General features: G+C 39.0%; 1 protein-coding gene across 2 annotated transcripts in view; it reads right to left on the bottom strand.

Annotated features, from left to right (window-relative positions):
* Nucleotides 1–19,405, bottom strand: part of LOC131245838 (T-complex protein 1 subunit zeta 1) — a 29,098-nt gene extending 9,693 nt beyond the window's left edge. The window contains exons 1-7 of one of the 2 annotated variants that reach the window (XM_058245564.1): nt 19,136–19,405; nt 18,972–19,035; nt 18,414–18,549; nt 8,906–9,057; nt 8,707–8,754; nt 7,571–7,663; nt 5,697–5,803 (exon numbers count right to left, since the gene is read on the bottom strand). In XM_058245564.1, the coding sequence (XP_058101547.1) occupies nt 5,697–5,803; nt 7,571–7,663; nt 8,707–8,754; nt 8,906–9,057; nt 18,414–18,549; nt 18,972–19,035; nt 19,136–19,269 (734 nt within the window). In that variant the 5' untranslated portion in view covers nt 19,270–19,405. Of the gene's footprint in view, nt 1–5,696; nt 5,804–7,570; nt 7,664–8,706; nt 8,755–8,905; nt 9,058–13,978; nt 14,115–18,413; nt 18,550–18,971; nt 19,036–19,135 lie in introns of both variants that reach the window. The other variant, XM_058245562.1, reaches the window with a different exon arrangement.
* Nucleotides 19,406–21,589: the final 2,184 nt, after the last annotated feature.

The raw sequence follows: 21,589 nt of genomic DNA, 5'->3' as shown, positions 1-21,589 counted from the left end.
TATACAAAGGAAACCTATTATGTGCACTTCTTTTTTGAGATGTTAGAATTTAAAGTGTATATTAAGGTCTTTTTTAACAATCCCTGAAGTTTCATTGAAAAATTCAACCATTTTCCCAATGTTCCTCCATGTTTCTCAAAAAGTGCAATACATTACCCGACACAAACGATATAGCCCATGTGATAACCGATACATATGTATCCGAAGGATGTGATACGTAACACGATACCGATATTTCAAACACTGCCTGTGCCGGGATATTACGGACTGTCTCGCAATGGATAAACAGATGGTCGGAAGTTTCTTTGGCTTTTAAGACACGTGACACATCTGTTAACCATTGCAATTCCATGACAGTTGAGCTGATCGATTGTCAAGATTTTGGCAAGGCATGCCATCCAAGAGAAGCCCTAACGTTTAAAGGCACACGCGCTGGCCATAGCTTACAAAAATGATAAGGGGTCGAAGGGAGGAACTTAAGATGAGAGAAGAAAGGGACCTCATAGAGCATCTACCATCTGCATTGGGGCACCAGGTGCATCTATCACTGCTTGACAGATACAAATGGCGGACAGACTCCATAATATGAGCAAAATTGAGAGCTTCATCATCTTTCAAATTTCTTCTGAAAGTAGGGCAGCAAGTTATGCATTCGCCCTGCCACTGGAACATCTCAGCCACAGAGCTTTTAGGATCCACACAATTCTAAAAAGGTCCGTAAACTAGGAACAAAAAGCAGCTTCGATACACCACCAATATCTCCAAATTATGGTTCTAGTTCCATTGCCAACTTCTAAGCGAAGATCATTGTTGTCATGTGCGACCGCATATGCAATCACATAGGTGCATATCCATATGCAGATCGCATATGCGATCATGGCATATGCGATCTGGCACACATGCGATTGCATATGTTGCATATGCAAAAATATGCGATTGCATACAGCATATGCGATCGCATATTGGCCAATAGTTGGCACATTATTTTATTTAATTTTTTTGAAAAAAAAAAATTGTCTATAAGAAGGCTTCCAAACCTCCCCCCATTTGCAATATTCTCACCCCAAAACTCTTTCACTCTATTCTTCTCTTACATTTCTTAATTCCAAGCAGTCTCTCTCTCTCTCTCTCTCTCTCTCTCTCTCTCTCTCTCTCTCTCTCTCTCTCTCACCCCCCTACATTCCCTCTCTTGGAAGTTGAAAGATCAAGATTCAAGCACTTGTTATTTAATTCATTGTTTAATTGATTTTATTTCTCTCAAATATATTTTAAATATGTAAAATTAATTATTTATTAACTTAGGAAAGTTACCCTTAATTTCTTCTTCTTTTTTAAAACTATTTTTTTGAATTTTTCTACATTTTTCGATTTTTTTTAATTTAAAATAATAATAATAATTAAAAAAACAAAAAATATGTAGTCGCATATGCAATTGTACGATCGCATATGCGCATAGGCATATGCGATTGAACATAATCGCATATGCGATTCGACAACATCGGCGAAGATATTTATACCTGAAGCTCCAAGCCCAGGATATGCCCCTTCATATATGCGACCCCTTACTATGGGAAGCCAGATTACTGTCCCACCCAAGTTCATATCATATATGGCTGTCAACACCCTCCTAACGCCTTTAGCCTCCCCACATCCCAGCTTCCATCACCATTTGAACAACAATGCAATATTGACAGCCCATATAATATTTAGACGGGCCCCAACCACGATAAATTCTATGAGTCCCCACTTCATCATTCCATAGAAAACCTTTTGGCAAAGCTTCTATTTTGTTAGCCACCTTAGCAGGACAATGAAAAAAGAGACATCATATACACCAAGACAATGGCCAAAACTGCTTTGATAAGAACCAACCTACCTCCCAGCAAAAGAAGTCTCCTTTTCCAGCAAGCTAATTTTCTTGACATCTTCTCAATAGTAGAATCCCACGTGTCAATAGTCGATACTTGGTTTCCGCACAAATCAGTACCCCAAGATGCTTACTAGGAAGACTAGCCACCCTACAACCGATGACTCCAGAAATCTAAATCAAATTCAAGGTTGATGCCAGAAATACAGCTTTTTCAAGATCTACTGATTAGAACCGCTTTGAAACAAATAAGTCTTGGAAATATGAAGCTTCTTCGAGCGATCCATTCCCAAACAGAAATGTATCATCTGCGTATAAGGAACGAGTCACTACAACTTCACCGTTGACTAAGCACATCCCCTGAATCAGACCCAACAGCAAAGCCCTGGATGTCATCTGAGATAATGCTTTACTGATAATTGAGAATAATAGGGGGGATAACAGATATCCTTGCTGGAGATCTCTTCCCCCCATGAAAATGCCTTTCAAAGAGCCATTAATGAGAATGGAGAACCATGCTAATGATATGCTCTCATGAATCAGACACTCTCCTCGAGATCCTCTCCCGAGGAGAGGTCGATATTCCCAATCCAAAAACCATTCGCAAGATCCTCGCTCAACAAATGGCCCTGTTAACTGGTCTAGAAACCGGTCTCAAGATTCCCGATTTTCATATCGTGCATCTCGAGTAAGAGTTGGTAATTGAAAGGGCTCTCCTCTCTCATCCAAAGGAAAAGGTCATTGGCACGCTAACTCCATCTCCTCGCAAAGAAGTTCTCAAAGCTTTGACGATGCGAGAGATTAAGACGAAGACTTCATTGATGAGAATGGAGCTAGACAAACAGAATCTTGGACCGGCGGCAGCTCTAGTCAGTTGGATAGGCAAGAGGAGAGACGAGGTCGATCAGTTTATCGCTCTAAATCAAGATGCAGAGCCCCTTCTGCTCTATCCCTTCCCCGTTCCCAAGGCTCCATTCACCCCTACAATCAGAAAAGCAACCGCAGCAAAGGTATCTCGAGAGGGAAAAGGGTGGTTTCAACTCCCGTTAACCCCATCAATGGCAATTCTTATGGTTGGAGAGTCATCAATAAGGGTAAGCAAAAAGGTAAAGGTTACTCCCTACGGTACAAACCTAACCCCCTTCATGAACTTCCTACCCTTTTTTTGTGAATCAGTTCCCAGAGGAGTGATGGAACTCCATTTTTTTAGGGTTTTTGGGAAGTTTGTTAAGGTGAGAGAGGCGGTGATTCCACAAGTGAAAGGCTCAACCACAATTAGAGAGTTTGCCTATGTCCATAAGGAGAAGGAAGAAGAGCTGGCTTGTGCCATTGAAGGTCTCAATGGTCAGTGGTGATTCCGCAAGTGAAAGGCTCAACCTCAATTAGAGGATTTGCCTTCGTTCATATGGAGAAGGAAGAAGATTTGGCTTGTGCCACTAAAGGTCTCAATGGTCAAAAGTTCAATGGCAGAGAGTTGATTGTACAAGTAGGCCATTTTAGCCCTCCAAAGGTAAACTAGGAGCTATTAGCTTCAAAGGAGGAGCAATAAAGTTGTTCCCCTAAAGAAACCTTTGCATGACACATGCTCAAAGGTTTCCTCCCTTGTCGCCAGTGCCGAAGGTTTCAAAGAATCAACTGAGTTCTTTGACATCCTACAAAGAGGCTCTTTTGGGTTCTTTGCCTCCACCACGTCCACCTGAGGCCCCTACCAACCATCTTCCCTCCCCCTCCTTACCTCCAACCTCTCCATCAATCTCAAGTCTCTCTCGATCAAGAATCTCATCCAATAATTTCAGTTCCTTCAGATATCGTTCCAAAAGCATAGAATATGTTCCAATCCTGATTAGTAGTATCATTGCGATCGGATTTTTCCATTCAGGATTTATTCATCTGGTTTCAAATTTATTGTGATTTAGGTTCGAGAGACATTCTCCTATGTCACCTTAACACCTCTTCCGTCTAGGTATCGCTCTGCCATTTGGAGAGCATTGATAGGATCTTGTTTAATAGTATGCTCCAATGCATAGATCCCATGGAGTCCATCTGCAAATAGTAGATTAGTCCGTTTTTTGGTACGAAAGATGCCTTGTTTCATTTAATGGAACTTCCTCTAAAGTAGTTTTGGTTTAACGATTTCTTTCGTGCTCTAGCTTCATGCTTTGGTGACATTGTGCTTGTGGACCAGGCCACCAAATGTTGGGAGGAGCTACACTAGAGGAGACTTTTCATTAGGGCCGAAGGTCGAAGGTGATGCCTAAAGTTGTCACAGACAACATGGGGGGTTTGTGGCTCCTAAGTTTGAGAATGGTGGTTCTCACTCCTTCCCCGCTGGAATGAGAGAACAAGATCCGTCGATCCCAAGAGCTTGAATATTGCCCGCTAGCAAGGTTTGCACAATGGAGAGACCCGAGTAGCATCACAATGTGCGGCTATTCATGCGGTTTAGAGCGGCCGACAACTACCTCAAGTCGAGAAACTTCCCCATTTTCATTCGATGCTCAACCCCAGCTCAAATAATAGTAGTTGCTCGAGGGGTAGAGGGTGCTCAGATAATATCGAGAGGACCTCAGAGTTGGGCCCTGTTGGTGCCAGGCCCAATTATAAGATGAGCCCAAATCTAGTTCTACTAGGAGATTGGCCCACTTGCCAGTCTAGTGTGGGAAACAGTGTCATTGTTGGGCCCAGCGTTACGCCAGGCAAGATGGGCCTCCCGAAGGGTGTAGCTTCTTCTCAGGAGATTCCCAACTTACCTTATCGCGAAGAACTTCTAGCATCTCATGATAATAGTCAAATTCAAATTTCTTGTCTCAAAGGCAGCAGTTGCCTTGCACGCCCTCGATGATCGTTTTTAAGGCCACGTCTTAAGGAGAATCACGCTAGTACTACGCCAATTGGAGATATTTCTTCTACAGGGAGACGTGGCGTACCTCTTCAACCGCCCTCAGTAAATGTGTCCCTTCAAGTCTTTAGGATGGGGGACACCTATCCATCACCTGTCCATTAAAGAGTGATTTAGCCCATAAAGATTCGAGCTTTTGTGAAGATTTGAATTTGTATTCTGTCGAAGCCATCAATTCAAGTCGTCATCAGAGCTTGTGCTCTTCTTTCTAGCTGCACCAAGATCCTCAACTATCTAGGGCCTTTGGTTCATTCGAGCCCAGAAGCCTACAAGGTGTAAAGCGCGTTGAAGACATTAGATGCCAACATCTCAGCTAGTTTCATGGTGATCTCGAGTCTGAAATGGGACAAAGACTCTCAATCTTGTTGCCCAAAACAGCTTATGCCAATCCAGCTGCCTGCAATCCTTTTCAGGGGAGAATGCTTGGGCCCGCTATAGCTAACCAACAAGTTGGCTAGAGATTTAAGCAAGAACTTTCTAGAGGTATCCCATGCTATAGAAGAATGTCTTCCCTAACTTCCTTGATGAACACATTCAAGAGAACACAAGAAATTGAGGAACTCGGCCTCCTCCAATTCAGATAAATTCCTCGGAAAGTAGGGCCAGACGATAGTGTTCCCAACAAGACACCAGCCTTTATAAACTCCAAATTATAATTGATAAGTACATTCACAGTTGAGACTGCAATGAGTTTTTCACAAAATGTCTAGGAATGCAACCAAATAAAAATTGTATTCATGAACGACTGCAATAAATATCCAGCATGTATCCCTGCCAATCTTACCACGAGGAGCAGGAAATAAGCAATTGAATCATCCATAGGAAATACCTTTCAAACGACTTACAACAAAATCCATCTCCATTGACATCTTCTTAGCATGTGCAACCTATACTTTTTAGTAAAAAACAACTGACTGAAATTTTAACTACCTTTTCTCATATTCCAATGATACATTGCAAGTCAAGATATGGCAGTTTTCTGCCCGTCGTTTCATATCAGGATGTCTTGAACCGTGATCGAGGACAAGACCTTCAACCTAGAAAAGCCAGAATTACATTAAACTTGTAAAAATGAGAAATAGAATTCAGAATTTCACCAAAGTACAAAGAAAATGCACAAGCAGAAGTGCATCATGGAGTGCCAATCAAGAAAATGATTTTATATAACAAATGCGTCGGAAGCATCAAAACCACATCAAAATTCAACTTAGCATGCAATAAGGATATCTTTTAAAAAGGAAAGCAGTTAAAGCATGAAAGACTGATTATGAAACTAAACTGTCCATTTAACATGTAACCATTGTTCGGAGTATCCCCAATATTATCCATATCTCCAGCTCGGCTAACACTAGTATCAGAAATTCCAGTTATCGGCCATGTATTGCCAAGTATCGTCAATATCGCCAATGTATCACCAATATTTTCGACTGTGTAAATTCCAGTTGTCGCTTGTATTGTCAATGTATCGATACCGCCAAAAAAATTTACTGTATAAATTCTAGGTGTCATTTGTATCTTCAGTGTATCAACGATATTTCGATGATATCACCAATGTATCGATATTGCCAAAAATCTGTTTATTGAAAAAAAAAAAAATTCCATTTCAATTTTTTTTATAAGCGCATGGTTGTATACAGTGTTCAAATTGTTAACGATAATATTGCGACGTTATCGTTATCGCACATGGGTAATTTCGAGACTACAGTCTTTCGTTTCCTTTCGGTTTGTCGACGATTTCTCAGCAAAATATCATGTGTTCTCGATATTCTATCGATGGATGTTTGGATGGAAGGTTAGATGGATAAATGGGACTGATGGGATGGTTGGACTGATTTCTTAAGACAGCACGTGTTCTTTTTAAAGGATACAACGGCACAGGCTTTTAGGCCCCCTATACATTCTTTTTGCAATTTTTTTATTCCTAAATATGCAAATGAGCATTTTAGCATCTCCTGAAGTTTCACTAAAAAATTCCACAACTTTCCCCATGTTTCCCCCCATTTTTGTTATCGGTGATATTATCAGCGATGTCAATATTGTTTCCGTAACCCCGGCCTGTGAAACTCGTAGCGATGTCGATACTTCGAACACTGCATGTAACTAAAGGAGCTTTTATAGAAACCATGCACAGTGAGAAGTAAGGTGTCACACATGGTGTGCCATAAAGGCCGTTACGTAAAGGTAACGGTGGCAACCGATACACGTTACAAGGTCATAATGGTCGTAACAGCCGTTATGGAAAAAATGACCTATACCCGCCATTAACAGCCCATTACGCGCCTTGTAAAGACCATAATAGCCCCGTAATAGTCTGTTAGGGGCCAAATACAGGTTTTTCGGATTTTTTTTTCAACGTTACGGGGCAAATACAGATTTTTTGGGTTTTTTCTTTCATTAGAGAGAGAGAGAGAGAGAGAGAGAGAGCATAATGGCCGTTACGACCCATATCGTAAAGGTAACGGTGGTGGCCGTTATGGCCACTGTTACTGTTATGGAATACCTTGGACTGTCACATGCACAAGTGAACGGAGGATGAAAAGACAACAACATTGAAAATGTTCCTTACGCACATTACTGGATCAGAAAAAATCTAATGAAAACTAATGACAAGACCTACCTTGCAACCTTTTCAGTGGATCAGAAGAATATTTAATATTTATATGCGCATCATAAATTCAATTGAGATATTACCAGACCCTAGTTCAGCATCTAAATTAAAACTAATGCACACAGCTCTTAAACATAAAGGAAAAATGTCTGGCCTGTGCAAACAGGAAATAATAACAGAAAGCTGATAAGCATACCAAACGTGTGTCTACATCAAACTTATGACGCATGTGCATAATCTCCACCATAAACAGATCAATAGGCTCCTCAGGCTTGCGAATACAAAGCACCTGTTCATATCCATCATCCAATTTATTAATCATGAAAGTTAACATTACAAATTTATAATTAACCACCCACATAATATAGAACTCAACAAAAAACTTCTACAAATCAAATTGAAGCAGACAAGGAAACCTCCACAAACAAACACAGAGATACATAAAGAATAAATCTAAATACATAGAAACAAAAGAATATATGTAAATACGGAGAAGCAAAATCAAGTCTTGCAACTAAGCAAATGTCTACTGAGGGGTGGGCGAAATAAGCTAAAAATGAAGGGTGTCAGGGGAAGTTTATCGAACAGTGTAATTGTTTTAATGGAAGGAAACAAATAAGTCTGATTAAATCATTAAACATGAAGTAGGATGAGGCGCGCGCGCACATACACAGAACATCTAATGCTAAAAGAATGCAAAATCCAACTCAAATGCGTGTGATATGCAGAGAGAATGTATAATTACTGGATTTATAAGGAAGTCCTTTTATGGAAGAAACGTTTAATAAATGTTGAAAACTTTATTCATGCGCATGAGTACAGAAGAAAACGCACAATAACTATCTCTATCTAGTGCAGTCAGAACCCCCAGTATTTTATAACCCATTACTTGATAGTTTCTTATACCTTATCAAAGAGAGTAGAAATGGTGGTGCTTCCAAGGCTAATCATTTATATGATCTAATTTCTAACAGTAGATATAAAATAGTAAGGATATAAATTTACAAGATAACCATACAAAGGAAGGGAGATGGAGAGGTAAAGTAACAAAAGGATTGAGCAAGACAGATTAGAAACACATGCTCAGAAGGAATTTCTGCACCTTAACTGACAAGAAACAGACAAAGGTAATATTCAACGGTAAATGTACAACATTGAATTTGGAGCCCAATGGCACATGGGATCATTCTGCTTCGGTAGAATGAAATAAACTGCCATGAGTTCATGACCATAACACTGTTGGAAAATGCACAACGTGTTACGAAAAATACAGATATGGATGGAGAAACGTGAAATTCAAAACAAATGTCAACTCCAAATACAAGTTCTCACCCCATTAACAACTATCTCAGTTAACTGATCTGCAAGTGCTTCGTACAGCTGCACAGAAGAAGAAATACAAAACTTTCAAGGCAGTCCATATGAAAAATTAAAAAATTAAATATAAAAAAAAAACAAATGCAAGAGAAAATTCCTATTAGACACTCAAACTAGAAAAGCAAAAAACATAAAGAAGTAAAATAGTTGAAACCTTTGTCCTTAGTGTTGTTCTTGCGACCATTTTGAGAATCTCTTTATCAGGCTCATCACCCATCACTACAGGGGTCTTAAACTTCTCCAGAAATTCAAGTGTTGCTCGTTTTGCAATGTCAAAGCCATCAACAAGTACACGGGGATGCATCCCTAGACCAAGCATTGTTCAAAAAATGAAGTAACGAACATGATCAAAATAAAGCACAGAAGCATAGCATCTCAATCCAGCATGCAGCATAAAATGGATAACCATGTAAAAACTGAAAGAAAACGGAAGTTTACATGACAATTTCAAATGGAAGCCTTCAGATACACAAAGGAGTCACTGTTCTTGTGTGTCTGTATAATATACACTATATACAGTGTATATTATTATACATGCATATAATGTACTTGATTTTGCGCATAACACCATGACAGTAGAAACGCAAATAACGCACGGTATATACTGTGTTTGTGTACTGCATTTGCAAGTGTCTTGAATTCGAATATGCAAAAACAGAATTAATACATGCAATTCCCATCACTTGTCAGAAAAATGAAGGTTATTCCTTTTCAAGGAGCAAATGAGTCATTTTATTAAAGAAAAACAGAAGAACAACAACCAAGAAAGCTACAATGACGATCCAACAGCAACACTCTTGTCACCCCCTCTTTGGCAATAGCATCTGCAATCTCATTAGCCTCCCTTGGTACAATCATCACCAACATCTTCAACATTGTCATAGGCTTGTCCCAGCTATTTGGGGTCAGCTTTGCAAATCCCATTTCTCAAAAAAATCCTATCTGAGGCCCTATCTTTGGTATGTGAGAAAAGCCGCAACATCCCTCTCGCCACCGTCCAAGCCCTTTTAGATCTTCCTCACATCCTCCTTCAAGGCCCTATTGATTGCTGGGTTTGTTTCCTTGGGTACATGGGAAGAGTAAATACTCACTCTAGAGGTCTCCAAGATTTCTTCAGTGATGTAAGATAGCTTCCGTGATGTACCATGCACTGATGTGAGTACCATTTAACAAGATTACACCCTTATTCCATTAATTTGACACCAGAATCATGCCACACATGATAATAAGTGACAAACAATAACATTATGAAATGAAACAGTTGTGGCTTCCTATCCTACCTCACAGTAATGCACTGAGGATGGGGATGAAACCACTTACACAGAATCTGTTGGTTATTTTGTTGATTTATTCACGTCCTGGATAAGAATCTTTGTAGTGTCTCTGATTTAGCTAAGGGCGGGTTTGGATGCTCAATTGGACTAACTTATTGCAATTAGGAAAATGTCCAAAATGAAGATAAGATCATTTCAATTCATAGCGATGACTAACCCCTGATTGAAATTCCATGCTGATGCAGGAGAACCTCCTGATCTTCAAAAGATCTTAAGCAGGGCCAAAGGCAGGCACAAGGAGTAATCTGACTGAAGATCAGGCCACAGTTCACACGGTTGACCAGTTGGGAAGCGCAAGTGTGTGCTTTCAGACCCCATTTTTGTCCAGAAAATACTGGGAGACATTTAGGTTCAGAGGGTTTGACTATTTGACCAAGACATGGAGCCCACATGATTCCTACAGATGAGATGTTTGGACATTTCTATAGAAGATAGTTTCTTTTTTTAATGCTAGGATTTAAGAATAGCACCTAGGGCTACACTTAAGGCATGTGATGATCTTTAAAATAGACTAGGGATACACTCATAAAAAGTGAGAAAGATGTCTTCGAACTTGCAAAAATGAGACAGAGGAAAGCTAGGGACTTAGATCCCATTAGATGCAATGACAGTGATGACAAGAGTGTATTGATTAAAGACGATGATAATGATATCGATGAGAGGTTGAGAAGCTATTTCCAAAACTTATTAGATAATGGCCGCTCTGAGAGCATAGGACAAAAGGAATCATAAACTCAAATGACACCAAAGGCAATACATTCGTAGGATTCAGATATCCAAAGTGAAGAAGCTTTAAAAGATGAAGAAATGAATGCCCTAGGACCAGATGGTATGCCACAAAAGGTTTGAAAGTACATGGGAGATACCGATTTATTTTGGTTGAAAAAGTAGTTAAACAAGTTTGTAGGACCGAAAAAAATGCCAAATGAATGGGGCAATAGTACCATGGTACCTATTTACAAGAAAAAGGGGGACAGATCTGGACTAACTATTGTGGCATTAAACTTTTGAGTCAATACTACGAAATTTTGGGAGAGAGTGATCAAACAAAGGTTAAAGCGTGAGATAAAAGTGTCAGAAAATCAGTTTGGATTTATAACAAGAAGGTCAACTATTGAGGCCATTTTCCTACTTAGATAGCTAATGGAAAGATTTAGAGATATGAGAAATGATCTCTATATGGTCTTTATTGACCAATATAAAGAATAGGATAGGGAGTAGGGACCCTAGAGAGTTAATCCAGAGGATGTTGGGAAAGAAAAGAATCTCAAGAGGAGATCTTAACATGGTTAAGGAAACGTGTGAGTGAGCGAGCGATAACAAATGTGAGGACCACTGGTGGAGAGATAAGTGAGTTCCCAAATTCATGTAGGCTTACACTAGGGTGAGGCATTGAACCCATATTTTTACACATTGGTTATGGACAAGTGAACGAAGCATTTACAAGATGAGGTCCCATGGTGTATGTTATTTGCATATGGCAATCTTGATTGACAAGATGAGGGAGGGCATAAACATAAAGCTCTAACTATGGAGGGATGCTTAGAATCTAAATGTTTTTAAAATTAATTAGACTAAACAAACTATATGGAATGAAATATTAGCTACAATAGACTGAAAACGAGGAATTAGTTAAGAATGATGACCGAGAAGCACCCCAAAATGACCATTTTCAATATCTTGGGCCAATATTTCACGAGAGCAGTGAGATTGAGACGAATGTTGCTCCATAATTCTGGCAAGGTGGAAGAAGTGGAGATGTGCCTCTGGAGTTTTAAGTGATCGCCATGTACCAATCAAACCAAAGGATAAATTTTATAGCATAGCTATAAGACCAACCATGCTTCGTAGGATGAGATAGCTGAAAAGAGGATGTTAAGATGGATGAGTGGTAAGATGAGGAAGGATAGAATTAAAAATGCATGCATCAGAAAATCAGTTTGGATTTATAACAAGAAGGTCAACTATTGAGGCTATTTTCCTACTTAAACAACTAATGGCAAGATATAGAGATACGAGGAATGATCTCTATATGGTCTTTATTGACCAATATAAAGCATAGGATAGGGAGTAGGGACCCTAGAGAGTTAATCCAGAGGATGTTGGGAAAGAAAAGAATCTCAAGAGGAGATCTTGACATGGTTAAGGAAATGTGTGAGTGAGTGAGCGATAACAAATGTGAGGACCACTGGTGGAGAGACAAGTGAGTTCCCAAATTCATGTAGGCTTACACTAGGGTGAGGAATTGAACCCATATTTTTACACATTGGTTATGGACAAGTGAACGAAGCATTTACAAGATGAGGTCCCATGGTGTATGTTATTTGCAAATGGCAATCCTAATTGACAAGATGAGGGAGGGCATAAACATAAAGCTCTAACTATGGAGGGATGCTTATAATCTACATGTTTTTAAAATTAATTAAACTAAACAAACTAGATGGAATGCAATATTAGCAACAATAGACTGAAAACGAGGAATTAGTTAAAAATGTTGACCAAGAAGCACCCCCAAAATAACCATTTTCAATATCTTGGGCCAATAATTCATGAGAGTAGAGAGATTGAGAAGAAAGTTGCTCCAGAATTCTAGCAGGGTGGAAGAAGTGGAGATGTGCCTCTGGAGTTTTAAGTGATTGCCATGTCCCAATCAAACCAAAGGAGAAATTTTATAACATAGCTATAAGACCGACCATGCTTCGTAGGATGAGATAGCTGAAAAGAGGATGTTAAGATGGATGAGTGGTAAGATGAGGAAGGATAAAATAAAAAATGCATGCATCCAAAGAAAGTTAGGAGTGGCACCAATGGGTAATGATGAGGGAATGTAGACTTAGATGGTTGGGCCATGTGCCACAGAGAGTCAGAGACCACGAACTACACCGGGTAAAAGCAGTGGGTTCAAGTTAAAGGCTCTAAAAGGGCAAGGGGAAGGCCCAAAAGGACATGGGTGAGGGTAGTGAGAAAATACTTGAGGAGTGAGGACATATAGTTTAATTGAGAATACGGTTCATGATAAGTGGGATGACGAACAGGAACCCTATTAGTTGGGACAAGGCTTAGATGACAATGATGAGGTACTTTCTTTTTTCCTAACTATTTATTTTGATTAGTTGGTCCCTAAAGATAGTCCTAGCTTACTTAATTTCCTTTCTTGTTTAGTTTCTTTTACTTGTGAAACTTGATTAGCAAGCGAAGACATATACAAGTAGAGTTAAAGTAGGAAATTATTGAAGAAAAAGGCATATAAATACAAGGAAATACATGGAATAGGCACCTTATTTCTTAAACAGAATTTCAGAATTTTCTGCTTCCATTGAGTGGGATAAGCTAAAATAGTGATTCCTATATTCCATAATGGTGTGATATCGTAGAAGGCCGTTGAAAGTCCTTCAACAATCCTTTATCTTTCTTTGAATTACTGCCACTATGATTTTTTTTTTTTTCTTCGCGGGACGAATTTCTGCATTTATTGATGCTATTCTTTGGATTCAAATTCAGGCCCACTTCCCATCAAATGCATTTCAAGTTGGATTTTTCTTTTTTTTTATTTTTCTTTTTTTAAGGGGTTTTCAAGTTGAACTCGAAACAAACATAATTACTATTTCGGGCCAACTCTATCATTATGATCAGAGTGGAGCAAGTTAGACCATTTTCACTTTTAAAATTGATTTTTTGTGAATCAACACGATTGAGCATCCAAAAGCAGCATAAACCCTTAACCAGAGACTACTGAAATGAATCTACTCAATGTAATGCTTCAGCATTAATTGAAAGTAATTCAAATGACACATAAGATTTCGTGATAGAACAAGAAAAGAAATGCACCCTTTGATGAGAATGCATAAGCAATGGATAAAAAGTTAAATCGGTTAAGAGTACTAAGTACTAACCTTCATCGATGCAACGCTCCGATTGTTTCATAAGCTCCCCAATGAAGAGCACGGTAGAAGTCGTGCCATCGCCACTCGCATCATCCTGGGCCACTGCAGTCCTCGCGATCATGATGGCCGTTGGATTTTGAATTTGCTGCAAAACCATCCAATCGCAACTTAAATAGGCAGAAATCATCAGACATGAATAAATAAATAAATAAAAAGGCAGAAAACTTCAAAGGAAGCTAAGTAATGAACAAAGAAAGAGTGATGAGGAAACCATGAAATGCCAATGGAAAATGAATAGTGTGTGCCCGTGAAGACATGATCCGGACCGTTCATCGAATAACCCTACCATGAATGGACCATAGTCCAGCAAAAACGTATTGATAACATGATTCTGGGTATTCAACTGGTAGGATTTGACACCAGAATCATGCCACACATGATAATAAGTGACAAACAATAACATTATGAAATGAAACAGTTGTGGCTTCCTATCCTACCTCACAGTAATGCACTGAGGATGGGGATGAAACCACTTACACAGAATCCGTTGGTTATTTTGTTGATTTATTCACGTCCTGGATAAGAATCTTTGTAGTGTCTCTGATTTAGCTAAGGGCGGGTTTGGATGCTCAATTGGACTAACTTATTGCAATTAGGAAAATGTCCAAAATGAAGATAAGATCATTTCAATTCATAGCGATGACTAACCCCTGATTGAAATTCCATGCAGATGCAGGAGAACCTCCTGATCTTCAAAAGATCTTAAGCAGGGCCAAAGGCAGGCACAAGGAGTAATCTGACTGAAGATCAGGCCACAGTTCACACGGTTGACCAGTTGGGAAGCACAAGTGTGTGCTTTCAGACCCCATTTTTGTCCAGAAAATACTGGGAGACATTTAGGTTCAGAGGGTTTGACTATTTGACCAAGACATGGAGCCCACATGATTCCTACAGATGAGATGTTTGGACATTTCTATAGAAGATAGTTTCTTTTTTTAATGCTAGGATTTAAGAATAGCACCTAGGGCTACACTTAAGGCATGTGATGATCTTTAAAATAGACTAGGGATACACTCATAAAAAGTGAGAAAGATGTCTTCGAACTTGCAAAAATGAGACAGAGGAAAGCTAGGGACTTAGATCCCATTAGATGCAATGACAGTGATGACAAGAGTGTATTGATTAAAGACGATGATAATGATATCGATGAGAGGTTGAGAAGCTATTTCCAAAACTTATTAGATAATGGCCGCTCTGAGAGCATAGGACAAAAGGAATCATAAACTCAAATGACACCAAAGGCAATACATTCGTAGGATTCGGATATCCAAAGTGAAGAAGCTTTAAAAGATGAAGAAACGAATGCCCTAGGACCAGATGGTATGCCACAAAAGGTTTGAAAGTACATGGGAGATACGATTTATTTTGGTTGGAAAAAGTTGTTAAACAAGTTTGTAGGACCGAAAAAAATGCCAAATGAATGGGGCAATAGTACCATGGTACCTATTTACAAGAAAAAGGGGGACAGATCTGGACTAACTATTGTGGCATTAAACTTTTGAGTCAATACTACGAAATTTTGGGAGAGAGTGATCAAACAAAGGTTAAAGCGTGAGATAAAAGTGTCAGAAAATCAGTTTGGATTTATAACAAGAAGGTCAACTATTGAGGCCATTTTCCTACTTAGATAGCTAATGGAAAGATTTAGAGATACGAGGAATGATCTCTATATGGTCTTTATTGACCAATATAAAGAATAGGATAGGGAGTAGGGACCCTAGAGAGTTAATCCAGAGGATGTTGGGAAAGAAAAGCATCTCAAGAGGAGATCTTAACATGGTTAAGGAAACGTGTGAGTGAGCGAGCGATAACAAATGTGAGGACCACTGGTGGAGAGATAAGTGAGTTCCCAAATTCATGTAGGCTTACACTAGGGTGAGGCATTGAACCCATAGTTTTACACATTGGTTATGGACAAGTGAACGAAGCATTTACAAGATGAGGTCCCATGGTGTATGTTATTTGCATATGGCAATCTTGATTAACAAGATGAGGGAGGGCATAAACATAAAGCTCTAACTATGGAGGGATGCTTAGAATCTAAATGTTTTTAAAATTAATTAGACTAAACAAACCATATGGAATGAAATATTAGCTACAATAGACTGAAAACGAGGAATTAGTTAAGAATGATGACCGAGAAGCACCCCAAAATGACCATTTTCAATATCTTGGGCCAATATTTCACGAGAGCAGTGAGATTGAGACGAATGTTGCTCCATAATTCTGGCAAGGTGGAAGAAGTGGAGATGTGCCTCTGGAGTTTTAAGTGATCACCATGTACCAATCAAACCAAAGGATAAATTTTATAGCATAGCTATAAGACCAACCATGCTTCGTAGGATGAGATAGCTGAAAAGAGGATGTTAAGATGGATGAGTGGTAAGATGAGGAAGGATAGAATTAAAAATGCATGCATCAGAAAATCAGTTTGGATTTATAACAAGAAGGTCAACTATTGAGGCTATTTTCCTACTTAAACAACTAATGGAAAGATATAGAGATACGAGGAATGATCTCTATATGGTCTTTATTGACCAATATAAAGCATAGGATAGGGAGTAGGGACCCTAGAGAGTTAATCCAGAGGATGTTGGGAAAGAAAAGAATCTCAAGAGGAGATCTTGACATGGTTAAGGAAATGTGTGAGTGAGTGAGCGATAACAAATGTGAGGACCACTGGTGGAGAGACAAGTGAGTTCCCAAATTCATGTAGGCTTACACTAGGGTGAGGAATTGAACCCATATTTTTACACATTGGTTATGGACAAGTGAACGAAGCATTTACAAGATGAGGTCCCATGGTGTATGTTATTTGCAAATGGCAATCCTAATTGACAAGATGAGGGAGGGCATAAACATAAAGCTCTAACTATGGAGGGATGCTTATAATCTACATGTTTTTAAAATTAATTAAACTAAACAAACTAGATGGAATGCAATATTAGCAACAATAGACTGAAAACGAGGAATTAGTTAAAAATGTTGACCAAGAAGCACCCCCAAAATAACCATTTTCAATATCTTGGGCCAATAATTCATGAGAGCAGAGAGATTGAGAAGAATGTTGCTCCAGAATTCTAGCAAGGTGGAAGAAGTGGAGATGTGCCTCTGGAGTTTTAAGTGATTGCCATGTCCCAATCAAACCAAAGGAGAAATTTTATAACATAGCTATAAGACCGACCATGCTTCGTAGGATGAGATAGCTGAAAAGAGGATGTTAAGATGGATGAGTGGTAAGATGAGGAAGGATAAAATAAAAAATGCATGCATCCAAAGAAAGTTAGGAGTGGCACCAATGGGTAATGATGAGGGAATGTAGACTTAGATGGTTGGGCCATGTGCCACAGAGAGTCAGAGACCATGAACTACACCGGCTAAAAGCAGTGGGTTCAAGTTAAAGGCTCTAAAAGGGCAAGGGGAAGGCCCAAAAGGACATGGGTGAGGGTAGTGAGAAAATACTTGAGGAGTGAGGACATATAGTTTAATTGAGAATACGGTTCATGATAAGTGGGATGACGAATAGGAACCCTATTAGTTGGGACAAGGCTTAGATGACAATGATGAGGTACTTTCTTTTTTCCTAACTATTTATTTTGATTAGTTGGTCCCTAAAGATAGTCCTAGCTTACTTAATTTCCTTTCTTGTTTAGTTTCTTTTACTTGTGAAACTTGATTAGCAAGCAAAGACATATACAAGTAGAGTTAAAGTAGGAAATTATTGAAGAAAAAGGCATATAAATACAAGGAAATACATGGAATAGGCACCTTATTTCTTAAACAGAATTTCAGAATTTTCTGCTTCATTGAGTGGGATAAGCGAAAATAGTGATTCCTATATTCTATAATGGTGTGATATCGTAGAAGGCCGTTGAAAGTCCTTCAACAATCCTTTATCTTTCTTTGAATTACTGCCACTATGAATTTATTTTTTTTCTTCGTGGGACGAATTTCTGCATTTATTGATGCTATTCTTTGGATTCAAATTCAGGCCCACTTCCCATCAAATGCATTTCAAGTTGGATTTTTCTTTTTTTTTTATTTTTCTTTTTTTAAGGGGTTTTCAAGTTGAACTCGAAACAAACATAATTACTATTTCGGGCCAACTCTATCATTATGATCAGAGTGGAGCAAGTTTGACCATTTTCACTTTTAAAATTGATTTATTGTGAATCAACACGATTGAGCATCCAAAAGCAGCATAAACCCTTAACCAGAGACTACTGAAATGAATCTACTCAATGTAATGCTTCAGCATTAATTGAAAGTAATTCAAATGACACATAAGATTTCGTGATAGAACAAGAAAAGAAATGCACCCTTTGATGAGAATGCATAAGCAATGGATAAAAAGTTAAATCGGTTAAGAGTACTAAGTACTAACCTTCATCGATGCAACGCTCCGATTGTTTCATAAGCTCCCCAATGAAGAGCACGGTAGAAGTCGTGCCATCACCACTCGCATCATCCTGGGCCACTGCAGTCCTCGCGATCATGATGGCCGTTGGATTTTGAATTTGCTGCAAAACCATCCAATTGCAACTTAAATAGGCAGAAATCATCAGACATGAATAAATAAATAAATAAAAAGGCAGAAAACTTCAAAGGAAGCTGAGTAATGAACAGAGAAAGAGTGATGAGGAAACCATGAAATGCCAATCGAAAATGAATAGATTGTGCACGTGAAGACATGATCCGGACCGTTCATCGAATAACCCTACCATGAATGGACCATAGTCCAGCAAAAACGTATTGATAACATGATTCTGGGTATTCAACTGGTAGGATTTGGCCTGTTGAATGTGCATCTGTAGCTCAACGATCAGATGTAACTTTGTTACCGATCAGGGCGATTTTTGAGCTCAGCAAACGGGCCCATCAGACCAACGGTCTGGATATGACAGCACGTCTTCGGCATTCCCTGATACAATGAGAAACTGACCATTTCCTTGAGAAGGGTGTTGCCGTCCTTGGTGAGCTTGATGTCTCCGGCGCCTCCGACGAGCCTGGCCAAAAAAGAAGAGGAAGAATGAAGATGATGATGGTAGTAGTAGTGGTGGTGATGGAATGGACGGTGATGATGATGGAGATTAAGGTGGGCCATACATCTTGATAGTGCCCTTGGGACCGAGATTGGTCTTGAGGACGTCTTGGAGGCCCTTGGCGGCATTGATGTTCATGTGCAGCGCGGCTGACTTGTTCAGCACTTCCGCATTAGGATTCAATACCCGCAGCGACATCTTCGCGTTTTTGGATCTGCGAGCAGAGAGCGAGAGAGGGATTTGAGAGATGGAAAACGGGAGAGAGCGAATAGGACTCCGGTATTCGGAAGAGAAGGAAGTGATGTTGCGGGGTTTTGTATGGAGTAGCCGGGAAAAACCTAGAAGGACAGTCTTTTAAGTTGCTATGACGGAAATGACCCTGCACTTCCTGTTAATGACCGCCCTCTGATACTTTGAGAGCTTCGCTAAGCGCGCGCGCCCGATGAAGCTGATGTACACGCGACAAATGTGCCCGCATAACACGATAGGCCAGAGATCCAATCCGTCCATCACATGTGATATGAAAGGCTATATTGATGCCCGACCGAAGTGTTTGGGTAATTCAATCAAACACAGTGCAATGTGGTCAAATGTATTTGAATTTCCGTACTATTACACTGTTCAGGCGTGCCAAATTCATACTTCACATGGTCTTTGATTGAACACTGGTGGCCTATGCATTAGGAAGAGTATGGATGAGTCTCTCCAATTAATTTGTTTTCCTTTTCACAAGTAATTATTGTTATTAATATTTATTAAATTGATGAATATAAACAAATAAATAAATAAAATGTTAAAATTAAGATGATTTCATTAATATATAAATCAAGCTCATTACAAATGATTAAGTATCATAATAAATAAGTAGAACAAAATATAAATATATGATCCATGAGTAAGAACATATTGATCAGGCCGATGGTCACCAAGATGTAACCAAAAAGATGATCGTGTAAATAAGAATTCAATTAATCGAGGTCCAACAACTTATGTATATGGATATTTAATCTAATTCTATGGTACTGTATCGGTGGCGTGGGACAGCAACAATCTATGCTAAAATTGGGGTATACTATGCTAGGATAAAAGTAAAGATAGATGTAAAAAAGATAAATTTATGTTTGGTGTGGGCCTTGTGCTTTTCATCGCATGCTTGTTTTATAGGTTGTTGATACAGTAAAACCCTCATTAAGTTTCTTTCTTCGTCTGGAACCCTCCACTTTTTACAACATGCATTTCAAATAAAGAGATCTATATAGATCTATACCTGTTAGTAGTTTTTAAATATCCTTTTCTACATGTACATCCCATTTTGTAATTTTCAGGATCCTACATCTATATTTGGGATATAATCAAGGTAGCATTTATTGTTGATCACGAACCTCAAATCCATCATGGCTATTCATGCATCTAAATGACCCAATCAAACCACCTCATACAAGATCATGAACCCTCGCTCCCTTCTTTTAATGGTCTTGGAGGGGTTGGATCCTCCAATTCTCTTAATTTTGATTAATGTGCTCCTGTGAGAAAAAAAAAAAAAACAAACGAGCTGAAAAATAAGCACAATCTCATGTAAAAGCCTTCTCTTGCTTTCATATATGGTTCAAAGTATTACATGGGCTTGGCTATGGGTAGTTTTTCTCTCTCACCTGAGGTGTGGGCATTCTTTTCCTCCCTAGCTTGGGATGTGGGTAGTTTTTTTTTTTTTTTTTATCACTTGCTCAAGGTTTGACCTTTTTTTTATTTTCTTCTTTTTTAATCATTTTCCCCTTTTTCCTCTTTCCTTCTAGCAAGGGGCTTCAACCTTTTAATATATCTTTACAATTTTTGGGCTTTTACAAGTGGTGGGTAATAAGAGAGATTTTTTATTTGCCTTTTAAAAAAGTCTCAATCACTTATTTGGTATGAGATTTGCTTGCAACCAAGTGGCCCCGAGTTGGATATACATTTGGGGTCCAACTTACCCATTTATCTCACATTTGCACACAAGATCCAACCCATCCAAAACACAGGCTCCACCATAAAGAATAACGTTCGAACCCATTGTCGAGCCACTCATCTTGTGGTGTAGAATATAATGATTAAATGCAAGGACAATGTTCGGAGTAACAAAAAAAGGTGGGCAAAGATGGTTTTTGGCATTACCCGATCACTGGGGTCTTTATCTCGGAATAGCCATAACAGGATCCATCGAATGGATAGTTTGAAATCACCTCTCTTGTTGCATCTACTGTTGAGCTAGGGTGCCTGAGAAGAAATCTCACCTGGTAATTTCCATTGATTAAATCATCGAGAAGTCAAAACTGTATAATGGGTTTATTTGATGCATGAGCCATTGCAAGTGACACCCTCACAATGTATTAGGTAGGTTGTGGCTGTTGTAAGGTGCAAATGGGTGTGTTAGGATGAGGGCAGTCCTGGACCTAACCCATTAATAATTTAGTTAAAATTTTAACATTATAGTGACTAATTAAAAATCTAGGTAGAGTACATTTCATGTTTAGGTCCATGCCCA

Source organism: Magnolia sinica, chromosome 5, assembly GCF_029962835.1.
Source record: "Magnolia sinica isolate HGM2019 chromosome 5, MsV1, whole genome shotgun sequence".
NCBI classification, from domain to species: domain Eukaryota; kingdom Viridiplantae; phylum Streptophyta; class Magnoliopsida; order Magnoliales; family Magnoliaceae; genus Magnolia; species Magnolia sinica.
The sequence above is the reverse complement of the archived record's forward strand: the minus strand, read 5'-3'. Positions and strand labels throughout refer to the sequence as shown.